The sequence below is a fragment of the Aotus nancymaae genome, unplaced genomic scaffold, assembly GCF_030222135.1.
Source record: "Aotus nancymaae isolate 86718 unplaced genomic scaffold, 86718_ANA_hifiasm-v0.15.2.pri h1tg000014l, whole genome shotgun sequence".
Taxonomy (NCBI): Eukaryota; Metazoa; Chordata; class Mammalia; order Primates; family Aotidae; genus Aotus; species Aotus nancymaae.
This window is the reverse complement of record NW_026988425.1, coordinates 106,660,915-106,681,620: the sequence shown is the minus strand read 5'-3', so window position 1 is coordinate 106,681,620 and position 20,706 is coordinate 106,660,915. Positions and strand designations below refer to the sequence as shown.

General features: G+C 40.6%; 1 protein-coding gene and 1 long non-coding RNA gene across 2 annotated transcripts in view; both read right to left on the bottom strand.

Annotated features, from left to right (window-relative positions):
- The window catches only part of KCNN2 (potassium calcium-activated channel subfamily N member 2), a 140,301-nt gene extending 130,672 nt beyond the window's left edge, over positions 1 to 9,629 (bottom strand). The window contains exons 1-2 of the mRNA XM_012470086.2: positions 8,115 to 9,629; positions 7,372 to 7,467 (exon numbers count right to left, since the gene is read on the bottom strand). Of these exons, the coding sequence (XP_012325509.1) occupies positions 7,372 to 7,467; positions 8,115 to 9,389 (1,371 nt within the window). The 5' untranslated portion in view covers positions 9,390 to 9,629. The remainder of the gene's footprint in view (positions 1 to 7,371; positions 7,468 to 8,114) is intronic.
- A 594-nt stretch (positions 9,630 to 10,223) lies between these two features.
- The window catches only part of LOC105729386 (uncharacterized), a 306,201-nt gene continuing 295,718 nt past the window's right edge, over positions 10,224 to 20,706 (bottom strand). Inside the window, exon 4 of the long non-coding RNA XR_001110236.1 lies at positions 10,224 to 10,432. This is a non-coding gene — a long non-coding RNA (uncharacterized LOC105729386). The remainder of the gene's footprint in view (positions 10,433 to 20,706) is intronic.

The window sequence follows — 20,706 nt, the reverse complement described above, 5'->3', positions numbered from 1 at the left end:
GAACTACCTGTGTCAAGGCCTCATGACCAGGAATTTACTGTGCTGAAGCAAAGGAGAGCAAACCAGCAGAGCCCAAGCAGGAGCAGAACAGTACTTTTAAGCCAGGTGAGCATCATCTCTCTCTATGAAACAGCTTGCCAACAACCTGCTAATAGTCTCCAGACCAATTCTCACAGCATCAAAACAAAGCCTGCTTAAATATTAAGTAGGATCATGAGCCTTGACTGCTTTAAACTGTTAACTGACTTCCTTACTGCACATCAGAAAAAAAAAATCCAAAAATCCTTACCATGGCCTCAAGACCCTCAAAAATCAGGCCCCTTCATCCCTTCCCACTCTATTTGGTACCATTCTGCTCCTGCTTGGGCTACGCTGGTTTGCTCTCATTTGCTTCAGCACAGTAAATTCCTGGTCATGAGGCCTTGACACAGGCAGTTTCCAGACTCTGGCAATACTGGTTTTTCCCTTTATGTATCAGTTTAAATGTCACTTCCTCAGAAAGTTCTCCCTTGATGGTCCCGTCTGATGTATGCAAACCTTACCTCCCAACTTTCTTTTTTTTTTTTTTTTTTTTTTTTTTTTTTTGAGACGGAGTTTCGCTCTTGATACCCAGGCTGGAGCGCAATGGCGCGATCTCGGCTCACCGCAATCTCCGCCTCCTGGGTTCAGGCAATTCTCCTGCCTCAGCCTCCTGAGTAGCTGGGATTACAGGCACGCGCCACCGTGCCCAGCTAATTTTTCGTATTAGTAGAGACGGGGTTTCACCATGTTGACCAGGATGGTCTCGATCTCTTGACCTCGTGATCCACCCGCCTCGGCCTCCCAAAGTGCTGGGATTACAGGCTTGAGCCACCGCGCCCGGCCCCAACTTTCTATCTCAGCCCTTTATCTCTCCCCTAGGGAATTTATCACAACTTCGAAGAATTTTATTATTAATTTTTTTTGTCTCTCCTTAACCCCTCCTCCTTGGAATATCAGCTCCAAGAGGAAAGGGCCTCTCCTGTCTTATTCCTCATTGCATTTGCAGACCTCAAAAACTTTTTAAATGTTCAATATGGAATAAATGAGACTTCTCCTGAACATAAAAATCTTACTAAAAATAAGAGCTGTCTAAGAATGAAACAGGCTTGTACATGTATGAACTGACAATCTTGGGAAAAGAGTTCAAACAGGAACTGGGTGACTCACTTTTACTGAAGATGACACAGAGGACATTCCTGTGCTGGGTGGGATACTAGGCCTAATAATAAGTAAGATTCCTCCATGTGTTTTCTAGTTTTATAAATAGAAATCTTAAGGAGTTTCAGGTCTAAAATGTACTCCCAAAGTAGCAAATACTATATTATTTCTTAATGAGTAGAAATTCTCTCTAAAACAACCCCACAAAACCGCTTTCTATCCTGACCGAACGTAACTTCTTTGAAGTTAAATCAATGCAGGCTGCCTTGGTGCTCCCTGCCAAATGTGGTTTGGGATGATGACAGCCCACAGTGCCCTTATCTCCAAGCTGTACAAAACATGGCCCAGAAACAGGTTGGAAGCTCTAGAAAACCCATTTGTGGTAAACCTAAAGTTCCACTCTTCATTCATTTGTGATGCTGCTCTGTAAACACACCAGGATCGCTTTATTTAGCGTTACGCCCATTAATAATGCAGAGATCTTTACACAGGCAGGTGGAGAAAATTAGTCCTGAGTGATTTCGTTACTACAGTGTATACACAAAGTCAAAGGGACTAAGCATCTCATTACTTCTGATGTAGAGGTTGCTGGCAATATAGACATCAGTTACTGAGCCGAACACCACTCAACAAAGAAATTCAGGCAACTTTTCTACCTCACTATCTTTTGGAGTCTTACCTTCAACCTGTTGTTACAATTTTTATCTACCTCATAGGTGCATGAAGCTACTGTAACAGAAACCTTAAGACCAATCCAAGATAATTTCCTCTACTTCTTTAGCTTCCTTCATCTTTAACAACCTCCTCCAATTTTTTTAAACTGAAATAACAAAACTCTGGCAAACACTTGCTTCTGATAACTCCATTTGCTGGCAGATTAGATAATGCACTGCCAAATATTGGAAAACAGATGCAAAGAAGCCTGAGGCCTTGAGCTTTGTTCTTAAACAATTTGTCATGAAAAAAATTTTTTGCAAGAAGATGGTAAACTTTTCAGATTTCCTTAAAAAAATCTTTCTATAGAATCCAGTGTTGACAATGCTGTAGAGGAATAATGTGTGGCAAACCAGAGATATAAACTCTGACGGCCTTTCTAGAGGGCTAGTGGGAAATATCTTTCCATTAAAATGCAAACTCCCTTTGATTCAGCATTCCTACTGCTGAAAATTTACTGTATGTAAATACTCCAAATAATTAAAATAAATAAAAAAGGATGTTTATTTTAATATTACTTGTAATAGCAAAATCTTAGAAAACTCCAAATTGCCTATCAGCTCTCAGATCAGGCCTGGTGAGGTAAACCATACTACATCCATACAATAGGATCTTATGTACCTGCTAAAAAAAATGAACTAGGTCCCTACTGCTGCTGAGGATAAACATCCAAGATATATTACAGAATATAAGAGAGGTATGGGTGTATACCTAAATATTCCTTACTGAAATCCTGAAGGTATATATATAAAACTTAAAAGTGGTTACCTCTAGGAAACATGACTGAGAGAACATGACTTTCACTTTTTATTCTAAACTCTGCTGTACTGTTTGAATTACTTTTATTATGTGTATAGGTTATTTTATTAATAAAAATAGTAACTATATGCAGTATTTTCTGCATTCTCTACAGACATCTGTTTGTTCTCTGTAGAAGTAGAAAGGGGAGCATTCTTTCCTTCTTCTTCAGACTTGAGCCTTCACATAGCAAACCACAGAGCCTACTAGTGGACAGGGACCACCCCTCTCCAACCAGTCCAGGTGAGGCCCCCACCCTCACTCACTCTCTCCTCTTTTCTGTGGTGTTGGTGTAGAAATGAAGAGAAATTTTCATTTTTGTTCTTTCAATTATAGAGCTATAGATAGAGTCCATCTCTGAAAAGCTAACTTGAAAGATGATGAAAAGTTATTCCATTGCAAAAGGTAACAAAGAAAAGTCAGTGCTTTCTCTAATGCTATTTATTATATAATTACACTTGTCCCTTGGTAACCACAGGGGATTGGTTCCAGGAACCCCACAGACACCAAAATCCATGTATACTTTCAGTGCTTTGCAACTCACATAAACAAAAAGTCAACCCTCTGTATGAGGGTTTCACAGCCAGTGAATACTGTATTTTTGCTGATGCAGAACCCATGGATATGGAGGGCCCACTACATCTACTGAAAAAAAAAAATCTGCGTATAAGTGGATCCACACAGCTCACCCATGTTTTTCAAAAGTCAGCTGTATATTACAAAAACAAACAAATGAAAATGTTTTCCAATTCAAAGTATATCATCTGCCATTCTTCCAAGTCCCATGAGAACCAGAAAGATCAGGCACTTGTCCAAGGGGTTTTCTGTCTCAGCTTAGAATCTTACGTTTGCCTACCTCAAACTACTAAATATCTCTTTCATCTAAAATTACCTCTATAAGAAACATAATAGTATACTGAAGCTGAAATGGTAAAGTGGAAGCTACACTGAAAATTTCTGATGTTGAAGAGCTAAAAGAATAGTTGAACTTCGTTTTGTACTAATTCCATCAGAGATGTATCTCCAACCCTGCTGCAGAGCGGGGTTTAAAAAAAGTCGCCGAAAAGCATGCTTCTGTTTTTCTTATAATTTGACCTTGAGACTTGAGTTAGGGAGGCTACTTACATAGTATCAAGGGACCTTTCCAGATTGTATAAAAATAATCCCTACCATGTTTTCCTTTGTCAGAAGGTCATGATACACAGGCATTTATTAAAGTTTACTTAGGTGTTCATTCATTTATTTTTTAGCTGTACTGATAGACACAGAAAACAAGTTCAACATCACCTGAAAAAGTCTAATATCACCTTAGCTAAGAATTACTCATATTAAATCTGATGTTATATAAGTATTATGATCTAAAATGTGATTTCATTTTTGGTAGTGAGGTGTAAAAGTAATTAGTAAAGTGAACAAAATGTTGCCTGGTGCACTGAGCTGTCTGTGGTACTGAAAAATGACACCAAAGCTGAAATTTACTGAGCTGGTGTCTTACAAAGCCTCCCCATTACACTGTTTTAATTCAAGCACTTCCGTCCATGACTCACCTGAACCATCTTATTTTGCCAGAGTGCGTGTGTATAAACATTTTATAAAAGGTCACACGGATTTGCTTTCCAAGGTTCTCCATGAAAATGTCAGGGCCTCCTCTTGCTTCATTAAGCAATTCCAGAGGACACAGAGCCAGAAGAAAGTCAGCTATAACACTTACTTTTCCGGAAAGCAGTGAGAAATCATATCATGCACCAGAAGTCTACACTAGCTACCTTTTACCATCTGATTATCATACTGATATGCTAAAAAGGAAAAGTAAAACTGTCGTACGCTACATCCAATGACATGCTATGAATGACAGCATAACTTTGCATTTAGTCCATTAACTCAAAGCTAATTGATATATTTGGAATTCTTTATAGTGAGCTGAGAAGTGCTCATTAGCTTAAAACTTTTTACGGAAAAAAAAATACACCTACAGCGTTACCTCAATAAGTAAAAAAAGGTCGGGGGGGGGGGCAATTCATCATTTTCCATGCATATATATAAGCCTGAACAGTTAGTTTTATTGAGTTTCAGCCCTGTTGATGCTCCTTTCTAGAAAAATTAGAACATTTCTACTTTTTTCTGGTTCTTGACTTCTAGTTCAGGGTCTTTGCATTTATTTGGCCCTTCTCCATTTTATTTTATTTTTTAAATAAAGACATCTCACATAATAATTTGGAGTTTCAGTTTAAAGGAGAAATGCCTCTGGATAATACACCAAGTAAAAAACGCTACATCCAAAATAATTAAGACCCAAGCATCCATTTTGAAGTTATCTTCAGTCTAGTTTAACAGAAACCACATATCATATAAAATAAACCCAATTTTAAAACATATAATATTCTATAATGTTTGTGTAGCCCAACATTAAGGAAGTTCACTGTGCATATTTGCCATGGAGGGTCATTCCACGTCATTTTTCTCACTCATGCAATACATACCCTAATCAACATATGTGTGCATATGCATAACAGAAATGGTCCTCTAAATTAGCCAATGAGTGGAATGCTTAAAAGCATTAATCTATAAAAATATGATTTCCTGTTTTTTATTAACTTCTGTAAATTTTAAGATTTCTAATATGATATCAATTTTTAAGATAGTTAACATTTAGTAGCTCTTCTTAGACTCCTATGAATTACTTCAAAAAAATCTCCCAATAATTCTTAAAAAGTCAGTGTTTTCAAGACACTTTGTTCTTGATGTTAATACCAGCAAACGTCCTCCCCCATGAATGCTTGTTTAGCTGTGTGATTTTCACAGGGAACAGGCAATAACACAAAGCTTCTATTTAATAAAACCCAGCAAGGTCTCTCATTTCAGAATCACAGAATCATTAAGCAAAATGACTCTGGCCTCCAAGCAAAACATGTTTTCAAGGTAACTTGATTTTTTAAAATATGTAAGAACATTTTGGAATAATCTTTTAAGTTTAACTAAATTTATATACCAAACTTTTGGATTTAGAGGGAAACTGCAGAAAAAGAAATATTCATGTTTTGAGGCTTTTGGCGTGTGGGAGCACATCGCAGAGGGAAGCATTATGGCCTGGAAGCTAGGACAAGGCTGGTTCTCACTGGGCACTGTCTAGTTGTGTGGTCTGGCAAGCTACTTCTGCTGATTTCAGGTTCCTTATCTGTAAACTGAGTCAAGGGACCATTAGACCTATATAGTAGCTCTAATTGTCTACTCTTCAAGTCAAAATAAAAAGACAAATTTCTAATGTTTAAGTTATATCTTACTATCTCTTTAAAATGTTTGTAAGAATCTCAAAAGCCCACCATCACTAGCACTGAATTAAAGATCAATGTAAACTGTTAAAACTTTAAAAAATTCAAATGTATGTTCATCTCATTTTGTCAGTGCAGTTTTACTATTTCTTTCTGAATAGTCTCATTCTTTGTAATTATCATTCTCCAACTTCATCCCCTCAAAAACACATTTTTCAAAGTTTTACAAATATAAGGGCAAGGTGAAGTAATTTCTCCCTCCTCATTTGGAGTAATGTGCATCACTATTTTGTTTGGGCAATCATTAAAATGATTTCATCCATATTTAGTTTGTGTTTGCTAATTCTAATTTAAAATTAATTCAATTTAAATTAATACTAACTTACTTCAACAGCAAATCCTATGTAATGTTTTAAATTGAAAGGCAGCTTAAATCTGAGGTAGTCTAAAGAAAGATGACCCAAACTGAGGGTCTCATAGTACAACCAAATGTCTAACAATTGCTCAAAAAAGAAAAAAAAATCAGAAAATACATAGTGCAAATTCTTGTGCAAGAGGACTACAAACTTGAGCCACTGCACCTCCCAAATAGTGAAATTCTAAGCCAAAAAAAAATTTCTATCTAATTTTTGAAAACTCTATACTTATTTTAATTTAAAAGCCTTAATACTCCTTTGACTGTAGGCTAACAACTGATAGATGACACATAAATTTTATAGATTATTCTGATATGGTTAGTAACAGCCAAATATAGAGCTCTTGGCTGCATTTAAACAAAATAAATATTTTCCTAAAAACAAACAAAAACCAGCTCACAAGGACAGTGGCCTTAACTCTTAAATTACATTAAAAAAGTATTTAATGACTGGATATACAGAATTTGCATTCTAAACTCACACGGATTTTTTTTAACGGTGGGAGATTTAGGAAAGGGTTAGATCTTTTCCCATATCTCATTTATAAAAAGTAGCCAGCAATTCATCACCCTATTTTCTTCTCTATGCTAAATTATAGAAAATGATACAGACACAATCACCTAATGACACACCCGCTAAGGTGTCTCAAACAAGAACACAAGTTCATTCTAGATTAAAACTAGAACATAACTAGCTTTAAGGAAAATAAAATGTGACTGACTGGAGAGGAGGATCCACCTATTGAAGAGAGGTAAAAATCTTAAGAGTCCAACAAATACATCTCAGAAAATGCTGCATGTTTATATGCTACTTTGCCTTGCGTTGTTTTCCACTTCCTGAAAGAACAGATCAGGTGCTAACATAACAGTACAGTATGTGACTTCTGTAACCTCAAGCAAGGACATGACGGCTTGGAAGAAGCCTCTGCTGCCCTGCGTTTCTCTAAGCTGACTGTAGGGCTTTGGGTCATTCATAAACAGCAGGACCTAAGTTACCTGTATTTCCCTGGCGTGGTACACGATGATCAGACCGAGCAGGATGATCGTGGAGAGACTGATAAGGCATTTCAGAGCTAAGGAATACAGCGACGCCTGCAACACAGTCAGACAGAAGCACTTTTAAGAAAGAAGCACTTTTACCCGCCTTCCAGGCCTCCAGGGTCAGTCAGTCCCCCACAGGTGGACCTGAACTCACAGGAGGAAGATGCGGGGAGAGGGGTGCACCCATCTTGGCTCTGTGATCTGTCAGATCACTCGGCCTCAAAATCAAAAGAGAGCAGAGCAGACTTGGAAAGACTGGGAAGATGCGTGGTTGGGCTTTGCCGGGTCCACGCCACAGCGGACCTAAGCGCCGCTGCTCCAAGCTAGCAAAACCAGAGAGGAAGTTACTTACTCCTGAGTTCAAGAGAGAGGGTTGAAAGGGGCCTCCTAAAAACAATTCACCAAGGGAGGAATATAGATGGTTTCCCCACCGACTCCCAGAACCACTTACTTAAGGTGCCCGAACGCGCTGGACACTCTTACTGCCTCGAGAACTTTGGCTACACGCGGAAAGGGTTCATCTCCGAGTTGTTTAGCTGACTAGGGATGCGCGTCTTAGACGCGCCCGCTGTACTGGAGGGCTCCCTTGATCGTCCCGGGGAGGCTGGAGACCCCGCAGGCAAAGGGTCCCTGCCAATGCCCATCCTAACCACCCAGCGCCCGACTCTGGTAGCGTAGGCAGGGGTTCAAGTCCGTACCTTGTCGTAAGCGCCCCATGACAGCTCGGTCTCGATGACCATGACCACGATGCCGAACATGCCGAAGATGAGCGCGTAGTCGCTGAGCCTCTTGCGCTTTTCGAACAGGGCGCGCCGGTGGCCCAGCTTGTAGCCGATGTTCTGGTTTTTCTTTTTGCTGGACTTGGTGCCACTGCTGCTGCCGTGCCCGCTCCCGCCACCGCCGCCGCCTCCTCCAGTGCTGCCTCCGCCGCCGGTTCCATAGAGCGCCAGGTTGTTGGAATTGTTGTGCTCGGGCTTCGACACCACGATCTCGGGGGCTGAGGACGAAGCGGCGGCGGCTGCAGCGGCTGCAGACGGCGAGGACGCGCCGCCACCTCCTCCGACGGACGCAGGGGGCTGTAGGGGCTGCGCCTCTGAGTCCATCTCGTGCAGGTTCCGGCGGGACGCGCTCAAGTTGCTGAGCGGCCGCATGACGCCCCCGTTGTACCTGCAGCTGCTCATGGCTATTTCGGTGAAGGGGTTGCTCTCGCGGCGCGCCTGGGGCTGGTGGTGCTGGTGGTGCGCCGGGTGCGAGTGGTGGTGGTGGTGCGAGAGCGGGGGCCCGGAGCCCAGGCTGCCGAGGCTGCCCGTAGGGCTGGCGGCGGGCTGCAGGCTGTGGCACTGGTGGTACTGGGAGGTGGACGCGGGCTGCTGCGCGTACTGCTGCCGGAGCGCACTGGCATGGCTGGACGGCGTCAGCTCGCTCACATTGAGCTGGCTGCCCCGGCGCGACGAGCAGCAGCAGCAGCAGCACGACGAGCCCGACAGCGGCGAAGAGGTGCGGGTCCGGAAGGCGCCGCCGGGCGAGGAGGTGCGGAGCAGCAGGGACAGGTTATCCCCCGCCCCCGCCGCCGGGGCACCGGAGGAGGCGCAGCTGTTGCACCGGAGGCATGGGCTGCTGCCGCCGTTGGCCGGCTGCTGGTGCGCGAGGTGCGGGTGGTGCTGAGGGTGCGGGAGGGGCGCGAAGGGCGGGCACGGCTTGTCCTGGCTCTGTTGCTGCTGCTGGCAATGCAGGTGTGAGGAGCGCGGCGGCGGCGGCGGCTGCTCTGGGAAGAAGCCGCGCTGGAACTGCAATGGGGTTTCCATGTCAGGGCTGTTAAAGCTGCAGGGAGACCAAGCGGTGGTGCACCCTGCGCAATGCGTTATGGTCGGGAGCGGGGACTCCTGCTGCTGGTGCGAGGAAGGGCCCATGCCGGCTCCGGTAGAATCCAGGCGGCGAGTCCGATTGGTTGGGCGCACCAAAACAATGGGCATGACATCACCTGCGGGGACCGAGACTGAGTTTGCGGCGCGCGCGGCTTAGGGAAGCGTGTGTGGCAGAGAAAGATGGGGAGGGGAGTCTGTAGGACAGAAACCCTGGGGGACGCAGTCCAGAGCCAGGGCGCTCCAGGGCAGGGATTCCACCTGCTGATAGCGTGCGCCCCTCTGCCCTGCTGGAGACGGAGAGCCCCCACGCAGTGCAGCTGGGCTGCAGGGGGAGGAGAAAAGAGAAAGGCGCCCTCCCTCCCGTGCCGCTGCCCCCCTGACTAGTGCTGGACGCGCTGCCCGGATCACCTGCGCCAGCCACTGCAGCACGTCGGGCCACCCCGGCCAGGGGGCAGGCGCAGGAACCGTGCGGAACGCCGACCACTTCGCCTGCACGCCTCGCAGGGCTGCAAGACAGCAGCCCCCTCGCCCCACGCCCGCTTTTCCCAGATCGTCCCGCCGAGAGTGGGCTGCCGGCAGCCCGCCAAGTAACTGCGGGGGCACTGGCTCTGGGGAGAAAAAGTTTGGCGACTGGCTTCGCCAGTGCAGCAACGTGTGGCGAGAATGCCCGGGCCTGAGCCCTGCCTTGGCCGCTGCGGGATCATAGCCGATCCAGCGCCCGGACCTTGCCCCGCGCCCGGCTCAGGAATCTGGATCGGGTGCGCGGCGCTCTTGCCCAAGTGCGCTGCGGCGCGGGTAGGGTTAACCGCCTCGGCACCCGGGCCGGGGGAGGGTGGGGGCGGGGCCGGAGGAGGGGATCCCCGCAGTCCGCCCGCGGAGCCGGTGCGGGCTTCCCGGGTCCCCCTGGCGGGGGCGGAGGGCTTTCCCCGCTACCGCCAGCTCACATTTGCGCCTTCTCCGGAACATGAGGGGCTAGCGCCCCCGGCCGCCGGGTCGTGGGCTCTAGGCGCTCAGGCCCTCCGGCAGCCCGAATCCGGAGGTCCGAGGGCTTCCCTGGAGGTGGAGAGGCAGGTGGTTCGCTCAAAGGTGTGGGGTGTGCTCAGCCAACGGCGGCCACCGGCTCCTCTTCTGCTCCTCTTCTTCCTCCTCACCTGCAGCGCAGACAGAAAGCCAAGACCCGTCACAAATGCGCAAATATCGAGCATCTTTGTCAAGTCCTAACTGCAGCGAGGGGTGGGAGAGGGGCCTGGCGCGGGCAGGCAGGGAACTTATTAAGAATGATAGCTTGGGCTCAATAATCGCTGCCCATGGACAGTGTTGGCGTTATGTTGGAGTTCGGTATCATAATTTATTTATTTATTCTCTAATAAACTAACAAAAATTGCATTTGATGTCTCCCAAATTCCCCGTGCTGTGTTCTGAGATGTACCAAGACAATGCGCTAGGTGATCCTTTTGAAGGTTCTTTGTTTCTGCTCCATCTTAAGTCTCTACATTTGCATTTCTTTGTGAATTCAAATTCCCGTCTCCCCCTAAAGATGAAAGAAATGGGCCCGCTGAATATTTGTTTCCATTTTAATTATTTTAAAACCTGATTTTTATGATATTTTACAACGAATTAGACCTAGAAATTCGAGTGAAAGCGGATCACCCTCATTTGGTCATTAGGTAATTGGAATTCTCAGCTGGATCCAATTTCTTGATACTCTACTCGGCAGCTGCCCTAAATTGCTTACCTTGGTATCTGCTTGTAAGGGTGTGCGTGCGTGTGTGTGCTCTCAGTGCCACAGAGTGAATAATTCATTTTAGGATATTCTTTGGACACGTTAAACAATTTTAATTTTTTCTACGTGCAAATAAACATTCAGCAGAAAAAATGGAGTGTGGGGCGTAGAGCTGCTTTATCCCATCGCCCTGGACTTGAGATAATGAATACTGTCCAGACTTGAATTTCTCAATGGTCTTGGTCAAGAATATAATTTAGTGGCAAACATTCAGAGACAGAATTTTGTTTTTATAATCTATTATGGGTTTTGTTTTGTATTTTCAAAATGGTAATTAAATAAAACTTGTTTAGAATCACGAAGCTAATTGAGTCTTGGGGCAGCTGAGTACATATTGCATGAATTGTGTGGAGAGCATGACTATTAAAAACAATCCTAAGAAGTAATTTGAATTAAAAGGAAAGCTTCCTTATGAAAAGTTATTAACCTTCTTGTCTGAAAAAGAAATTCAACTCATGCACAAAATCCATCAAACATGTATTAGTACCCTTTGCAACAAATTATATAGCCTTCCAGTTGCTGTAGGTACCGACTGAGTGAAAATGTTTGATTCATCCTTACAAGTCTAAATACTTCAAAGGAAAATTATGGTAAATAAATATTTTTATTAGCCATTCATAAATTTAGATAAAAGATTACATAGCCTCCACCCCGAAATACCACAATAGTTGTTGCCAGCTTTAAATTAGATACAAGGTTCTACAGTTACTGAACTGAAAAAAAGAAAAATGGCTGCATCCCTTGTGTCAAACTGACGTTGTCAAATAGCAAATTCAGGGCTTCAACAGAGGCTGCAAAAACAAAATAATAGGCAAAAGTGTATCCTTTGCCATGTATATGTCTATGCTCTAACATGGGATTAGTTGCAGTGCCACTAATCATGTAGAAATAAAAAGTGCCTGCTGAGATTTATTGTAATGCTGCATGGAGTTATCACTTCTCTCCAAAGGGGTACACAGGAGGATAGAATGCACAAAATTCAGAAGAAAATGGAAATTTGATCCACAACATGAGGGACTATGAGAACACCAAAACTCAGACTAACGCTACTTCCAGCTAGCCACTATTTTGAAAAAGCTCATAAAATAATTTAATAGTGTAAAACTCACTGTGATTGGACAGAGAGCAAATCAATCATCACCTTTCTGTTAAGAAATCAACTGATTACACACACTCAAAAAGCCATCTTGCTAATAGATGTCTGTATATTGAGAGTATGATTAACCTCTATTAGCATGATGATGAAAAAACAAGATAATTTTGTGTTTCATTTTTAGTCTGAATCATCATAACTTCATTGGTTTAACACAATTTACACTATTAGGTTATAACAGGCACATTTAAGTTCTTATTTTCATCATTCTTTTTTTAAATAAAGTCAACAAATTTTAAGTTTATATATAGACATTTTAAATGTGTATAACATTTTTTCTTTTTTTTTTCCTATACAGAATTGTAGAGATACATGTAACATATAAAGTTAAATGAAGCAACAAAGCAATATTCTTCCACTTGGATAGTGCTTTGCACATTGTACTTATTTATACTTGTGAGTTCAGAGAGAAGGAAAGAGGAAGGAAATGAGGAAAGGTTGGAGAAAAACAGACGCAAATCAAGGCCTATGATTTCCAGTGATAAGCTTTCAGAAAATTAAATTTGCTTCTTTTGTTCCATTAAGGCATATAAGTGAGAGAATTTCCCTAGATTAACACCAGAGGTCATGCTCATCCACAAAATGTATTTCAAATCTAATCAATTAAATCTATTTCCAGCATCACTTTTTAATAAAAACTGTCTATATTTTTCTTATGGCCTACAACTATTGCTTTCCCACATTTGTTGAATTTCAGGCCTGTGAACACAAACACAAACACCCATCCAACACACAAACACATTTTCTTAGAAGTTTGTCTTTTTTCAGACCACAGGAGCTTGGGAAAAAACTTCAGGTTTTTGGACTCCAATCCCTTATTTTATTCAGATTTATATTATGCCATTGTTTAGAATTCTCTTCTTTATAGGATTGTCTATGCTATGTCTTTTTGTTGTACCTGAGAAAGCAGGGTTCTCTTGACTTTGGGTGTTTTTGTCATATTTCCAAAGGCAATCAGACCAGGGGTCTGTGGCATCTGTTTCCCACATTGCGTGGTCTCAAGGAAAATTTTGACCTACAAAGTAAATGTTTTTCTGAGAATTATTTTTTTCTTTGCCTGGGTGAGTCAATTACAATATTTGATAGTGCCGAACTTAGAGGCTGTGACAAGACACTGCCACTCTGAACTTAACTTTCCTTAGCAATAAATGCAAGTGGGGAATCAGGATAGTATCAGTTAGCACAATAACACATTGTGTTAGCACAATTACATTCCTTAGCACAATAACAATTCCATTTTTCTGGAAACATAATAATTAAAAGGCCCTAAAAACACCATTATTTTTAAATCACACATTGCCCCATTTCATAAGAAATCTACTAATTGGAAGAAAACATAAAAATCATGATATGGTTTCTTCATACTTCTGCATTATGATTAAAAGGTATCAAGACATGAATGAGTATATTGATGATGGTCTTATAAATTTCTAGCAATACCTCTGTTTTTTTTAGGGGCTAATTATTGTGTTAGGGCCTATCCATTAACTTCCTAACTTTTCAGTGTTTCCTATTCTCACCCTTGTCTCCTACCATTTCTCAGCTAATTAGCAAATCTATAAAAAAGACAAAGGTAAAACTCATATTGAGTTTGCTAGTAGAACTTTACTTGTGTTACTTAATTAAATGGGTGAACAGGTAGAAATTATTGTGTATGCTAAGTCTTATTAAAATAATCTATGGATTTCATAAACATTTTTTGGCAGCTAGAAACACACACTTATGTCTAGAAAGTCATAACACTTAGCAGACAGCACAGTCTAACTTATAAAGTAGTTTCTCATGTGTTTATTTGCATCTCACAACAAACCATATGGAAGGCAAAGGTTTTATCATCATCTCCATTATACAGGTAAAGATAATATCTGAAATGCAGTGCCTGCTCTACCCAAGGTGATATAGCTAGTGAGTAGCAAAGAGAAGCCAGACTTCAAATACAATCTTCGGAATTTTTCTGAGTCTGTTTTACACTCTGCTAGCTTTTCTTCACAGCGCAAGAATCTAGTAGCCTCTCATTACCAGAAACTGCCTGTGAAGGGCCTCACAGACATTCCTCACTGGGTTTTTGGTTTCTGTGATCCTTAACTATTGTCCTCTTGTTGACTTCATTTGATCAACAGAATAATTTGTGAGGATATAATGCAATGTAGATGAAACAGCAGTGCTGTATGCCTGCAGGTCCAAGGTACCTAATTAAAATATATTTTTTAAAAATACTGATGTATTTAGATACACTCTTCTATCTACTTTGCTGCCAGCCTGTAGATTCCTAATTTTTGATAATATTGACAGTAGCAAATGCCATTTTGTTTTTTCAAATAATAAGGGAGATGAAGCTGGCTCAAATTCTTCATCCTGCAGCTCGAGGAACTTGTCTGCAGTCTTGCAGGCATCCAGCTTGGTTCCTTGCCTCCTACTCTGGCAGACTTGTCCTCTCACTGCTTCTCCTTTTATGCCAAAGAGTGAGAGAACGAGAGAAAGGAAACCAGGCTGCACGCCACAAGGAGAGGAAAACCAGTGTGTCTCACAGCTGGCTTAAAGAGTTAGCAAAAGTGGAACCAAAGATATTAAAATCTAACCCTACATATTGAGGTCAAAGCTTACACTTGGTAATCGAAAAAGTTCTCTGGTTGCTCAGGGCTAAAGCATAGAAGCTACAAAATGAAGATTTATTTTCCTTCTAAAATCCAATATATATTTTCCTAATTATTTTCTTCTCCCATACAGTTAGGGCACAAGATATACTGACTCTTTTTTCTCTTTTCCTGATCACAGCCCTGTAAATTCTGTTTCCATGTATTACTCATGAACCCCCCGTTACTATGTTTGCCTTATTCTTATCTACCTCTTGCCAAGCAGGCTCAGAAAGTCTACTACTCTTTGTCTAACTTTATATTATTCTCTCTCTTTCTTGGAATATTTGTAAATCCCCCTAATAACTTTTAGTGCAAGGAGAGAGTTGGTGCCTACTCATACAAAAAGAAAGAAGCAAAACTTGCTAAATTAATTTAAACATAACAATGTTACCAGCAATAAAACACTCCAGATGTAAATTATCAAGGTTTGCACATTCATATTTATCTTCTAAGCCAGGGTTTTCTTAAAAATGAGTTTAATTCAGTATTACTACTGTTTTGTCTTATGGCTGTAAATCCATTAGCACTTTTGTTCTACTTTTTAAATTATTAATGTACAATAATTAGGTCATACAAAACAATATACATTATGTAAAATATCAGGGGAAAACAACAGATATATGCTAGACAAATTTAATGACAAAACTTATTATTTAATACAATGTTTTTCTCACTACTTAGGATGAGTCCTTCCTAAAAACTGTTTTAATTAGTTGAAACTATTAGATGCTTTCACCAGTTAATTTCTCCTAACAAGGAGTATTTTCTTTCTTTTTTTTTTTATTTTACAGTATTTTTTGTTAAATATTATATTGCACTTTAGGTTCTTGGGTACATGTGCAGAACATGCAGGATTGTTGCAAAGGTACATACACAGCATGTTGTACCTCCATCCTCGTCACCTATATCTGGCATTTCTCCCCATGTTATCCCTCCCCAACTCCCCACCCCCTGATGTCCCTCCCCTATTCCCCTCCAACAGACCCCAGTGTGTAGTGCTCCCCTCCCTGCGTCCGTATGTTCTCATGGTTCAACACCCACCTATGAGTGAGAACATCTGGTGTTTGATTTTCTGTTCTTGTGTCAGTTTGCTGAGAATGATGGTTTCCAGATTCATCCACGTCCCTACAAAGGACACGAACTCATCGCTTTTTATGGCTGCATAGTATTCCATGGTGTATATGTGCCACATTTTCAACAAGGAGTATCTTCTAGCTCATATAACTGGAAGTAGTATTAGGCAAAACTTCAATGCTATTTGATTCAGAGGTTAAGACATCATCAGTGTTTCAACCAGTTTTTCAGTTTCCTTAGATATTTTCTTACTATTCTCCTCCTTCATACGTATTTGCTTAATCCTCAGGTTAACTTACCTCATGGTAGCAAAAAGAGTTGTAGCAGTTTTAGGCCTCATATCCATGCCCAAATCATTAAAATGGAAGAAGGTAATCCTCTGCTCCAACTTTCTAAACAAATTTCTAGTATATCTAATTGAACCAGTTTACTTCACATGCCCCACTCTGAACTATAAAGAATGGTTAAAGGGAGGTATGATGGGAATGACTCATCAAACAGAGACTATTTAATAAATAAATAAACAGATAAATAAACAAACTATTTAAAATAATCAAATGGAAATTTTTGAGTTAAAAAGTAGAATAACCATATGAAAAATTCAGGGAAGGGGCTCAATGATAGATTTGAACCAGCAGAAAAAGAATCAATGAACTGAAAAATATACTGATGAAGATGATGCAATCTGAAGAACAGAGAAAAGAAAGCATAATAATAAGAAAACCTCCAACCCCTCAGAGAAATGTGGGACACTACACGCACCAAGAGACATGAAATGGAAGACTGAAAGAAAAAAGAGAAAATAATCAGAAAAAATATTCAAAGAAATAATAGCTGAAAACTTTCCAAATTTGATAAAAACATTCATCTACACCTCCAAGAAGTTAAACAAACTTTAGAATAAACATAAAGCAATCCATACCAGAAACATCATAGTCAAAAAGAAAATTTTGGAATAGGTAAAGAAAAATAACATGCCAAGTACAAGAGAACCCCAGTAAGACCAACCACTGACTTTTCATCATTAAACATTAGTGACCAGAAGGCAAGTGGGATGATATATTCAAGCACTGAAAGAAAAAGCATCTGTCAATTAAGAAAATATCTAGTAAAATTAACAAACATGAAGACAAAATAAATATTTTCCCATAGAAATAAAAACTGAGAGAATGTATTGCTGACAAACTTGCCTTTCAAGAAAAGCTAAAGAAAGTTTTCAGGCTGAAAGCAGGTAACATCAGATAGTAATTTGAATTACACACACAGAAAAAGAGTGTCAGTGGTAATTATATGGATAACTATAAAAAATATCATTTCATATTTTTTATTTCTCCTGATTAAAAGAAATATCTTAAAATAATGAATATATAATTGTATGGTTTGTTCTATAATATAGAAATGTAACATATTTGACAATAATAGCACAAAGTATAGAGGCAGGAAAAAGACTTATTGAAGATCAGAAATGATACAAGATGGTAATTTGAATTCACAGGAAGAAGTGAAGAGAACCAGAAAAGGTAAATAAATAGGTTAGCATAACAAGTAACATAAATACAGATCTACTGTCTGTTACACCACGCAAACAACAACCATGTAATTATTGGAGTGCTACATTAGTATCAACCAAAACGGACTTTAAGAAAAAAATGTAACTAGAGATAAAGAAGACAATTTTATAAGGGCAAAATGCCAGTCCATCAGGAAAATACAACAATTTTAAATACATATATGCATGAAAACAAAGAACCCCACCATACATGAAGCAAACTGACAGAACTGAAAGTACAATTAGTCAATTAAATAATAATAGTTAGAGGCTTTAATACTCTACTTTTAATAATTGTTAGAACAGCTATGCAGAGGATTAACAAGAACACAGAAAAACGTTAACAGCAGTATAAAGCAACTGTACTCACAGACATTTACAGAACACTTTCCTCAGCACACCAACAGCAGAATACATATTTTTCTCATATACACAAGGAATATTCTCCAAAATAGACTTACTTGACCATTATGCACTTGACTACTATGAATGTAATAAAATTGCATTTGTACCTTGTATATTTACATAAATTTTTTAAAATTTTGGGAAATTCAGAAATATGTAAAAATTAAACAGTACATTCCTAAATAAGAATCAAAGAAAAAATCACAATGAGAATTAGAAAATATGTCAAGATAAATTAAAACAAAATCACAACATGCAAAAACATATACAAGATGCACCTAAAGCCATGCATAGAGGGAATTTCTTAGCAATAAATATGTAAATTGGAAAAAGATGAAATATTTCAAATCAGTAACCTGTAACTTTAAGAAACTGAAAAAAGATGAGAACCAAGCAGACAGAATCATAAAGACTAGACTGGAAGTTAACAATAACAATAAAAAAAATATGTATCATTGAAAACAAAAATTAGTTTTGAAAAGATCAATAAAATTGGTGAACCTTTAGTGGACAGATCAGGAAAAGAGAGTGAGAGAGAAAATAAGTATTACTAAAATCTGAAAATAAATAGAGGGCAGCACTACTGACCTTACAGAAATGAAAAGGGTTATAAGATAATGAGATAAACAAGTATATGCCAACAAACCAATGACTTAAATAAAATGAGAAAATTCCTAGAAAATACCAAAACTGACCCATGATTAAGTAGAAAATTTGAATAGGCCTGTACAAAGTAAAGTAATCATATTAGAAATTTTTTAACTTTCTATGAAGAAATGGCCAGGCCCTGTTAGCTTTGCTGGTGAATCTATAGTATACTTAATGCATAATTAATAGTAACTTTTCACAAACCTTTCCCAAAAAATAGAGGAGGAAAAAACACTTCCCAGCTCATTTTAATAGGCAAATGTAACCCTGATATCAAAATGAAAGCTATCACAAGAAAACTACATTTATGTAGATAGGCACAAAAATCTTCAACAAAATACAACCAATCCAAATGTAGCAACACACAAAAGTTATTATATATCATGACCAAGTTGGAATTATCATAAGAATGCATAGTTTACTGTCATAAAATTAATTAGTGTAATACAAACTATAATGCAATAAAGCACAGTAACCATATAATCATCTCAATGGACACAGAAAAAATACTTGACGAAATTTAAATCTCTTTCATGATGAACACACTCAGCAAAGTAGGAATAGCAGGAAGATGTTGAATAAGACTTTCTCAGCCTGATAAAAACATCCATGAAAAATCTACTACTAATATCATACTTAATGGTGAGAGACTAAATGGCTTTTCCCTTCAGATTGAAATGAGAGAACAATATCTGTTCTTCTCACTTCTATTAAACATTGTATTACAAATTCTAGTCAGTGGAGTTAGATAAGGAAAAGAAACAAAAGGCATCCAGAAAGAAAAGAAGAAATCAAACTATCTCTTTATAGAGGACATGACTCTGGATCTACAAAATAATAAGGAAATCACTAAAATGCTTTTAGAAATAATATACAGGGTCAGCAGATTTCCAGACACAAGTCAACATCAATACAAACTAATGGCATTTCTATACACTAGTAATGAACAATCTAAAAATGAAATTTAAAAACAATTACATTTGTAAAGTCATCAAAAAGAATACAATAAGTAGAAATGTAACAATAAAAGTACAAAATTGATACCCTGAAACTAAAAAACAGTTTTAAATACATTAAAGAATGTACAAATTAATGAAGATACAGTCTATGTTCCCAAGGTAAAATATTTAATATTGCTAAAATGGCAATAGTCTGTAAATTGACCCACAGATAAAATCAAATCCCTATCAAAATCCGGAGGATCCAACATGGCCGATTAGGAGGAAGTCAGGATCGCAGCACTGAGAGAAGGCGCAGAGGGTGAGTGGACGCCGCATTTCCAGACGGATTTTTACTGCCCACAGACCAGGAGATTCACAGGAGGAGGAGCCCCACGGGTCGCCAGCGGCTCTGGTTTGAGCAGTGCGGCCGCTCAGCCTACGCCCGGGGTGGGGGCAGCAGCTTCTTGTGCAGAGCGAGAGAGACTGAGTCCCCTCTGAGCCAGCAAGGGGAGCTGAGGTAAGGAGTCAAGCCAGGAGACTCCCAGGCAAGGGCGCGCCACGAATCTCAGAGCCGCTGCTTCGGCTGACGCAGCGGCTCACAGGGCAGTGAATTTTTACTGCCCACAGACCAGGAGATTCACAGGTGGAGGAGCTCCATGGGTTGCCAACGCTGCTGGTTGGACTGGCGCGGCCGTTCGGCCTGCACCTGGGGCAGGGAGCAGCAGCTCCTTGTGCAGAGTGAGCGAGACTGGGTCCCCTCTGGGCCAGCAAGGGGAGCTGAGGCAGGGAGTCAAGCCAAGAGATTCCCGGGCAAAGAAAGCGCCTTTGGAAACACAGCTGAACCTGGGACGGTCCAGCTCTGTGGAGGAGGGGCGTCCCCCACCAGGAAACACCCTGCAGTTCCCAGGGCAATTTGCCATAACCAAGACAACTCGCCACTACAGAGACTCCGTCACTACAGGGGCGGGCCAGCATAGCGGAAGCAGTTCTAACTACACCCATATAAACAGGACTGCAGGGAAGTTCACACGGAAGCTGGGCAAAGCCCACAGCAGCTCAACAAAGCCTCTGCAGGCTGAGTGTGACTAGGCTGCCACCTAGTGGGTAGGGAAAACGGTTGCAAGACAGCGGAAAATCATAAAGCCCTAACTCCCTGGGACAGAACACCTGGGGGGAAGAAAAGGGGGTTTATGAGTTCAGCTACTGCAGACTTAAAGTTACTAAAATCAGAAAGAG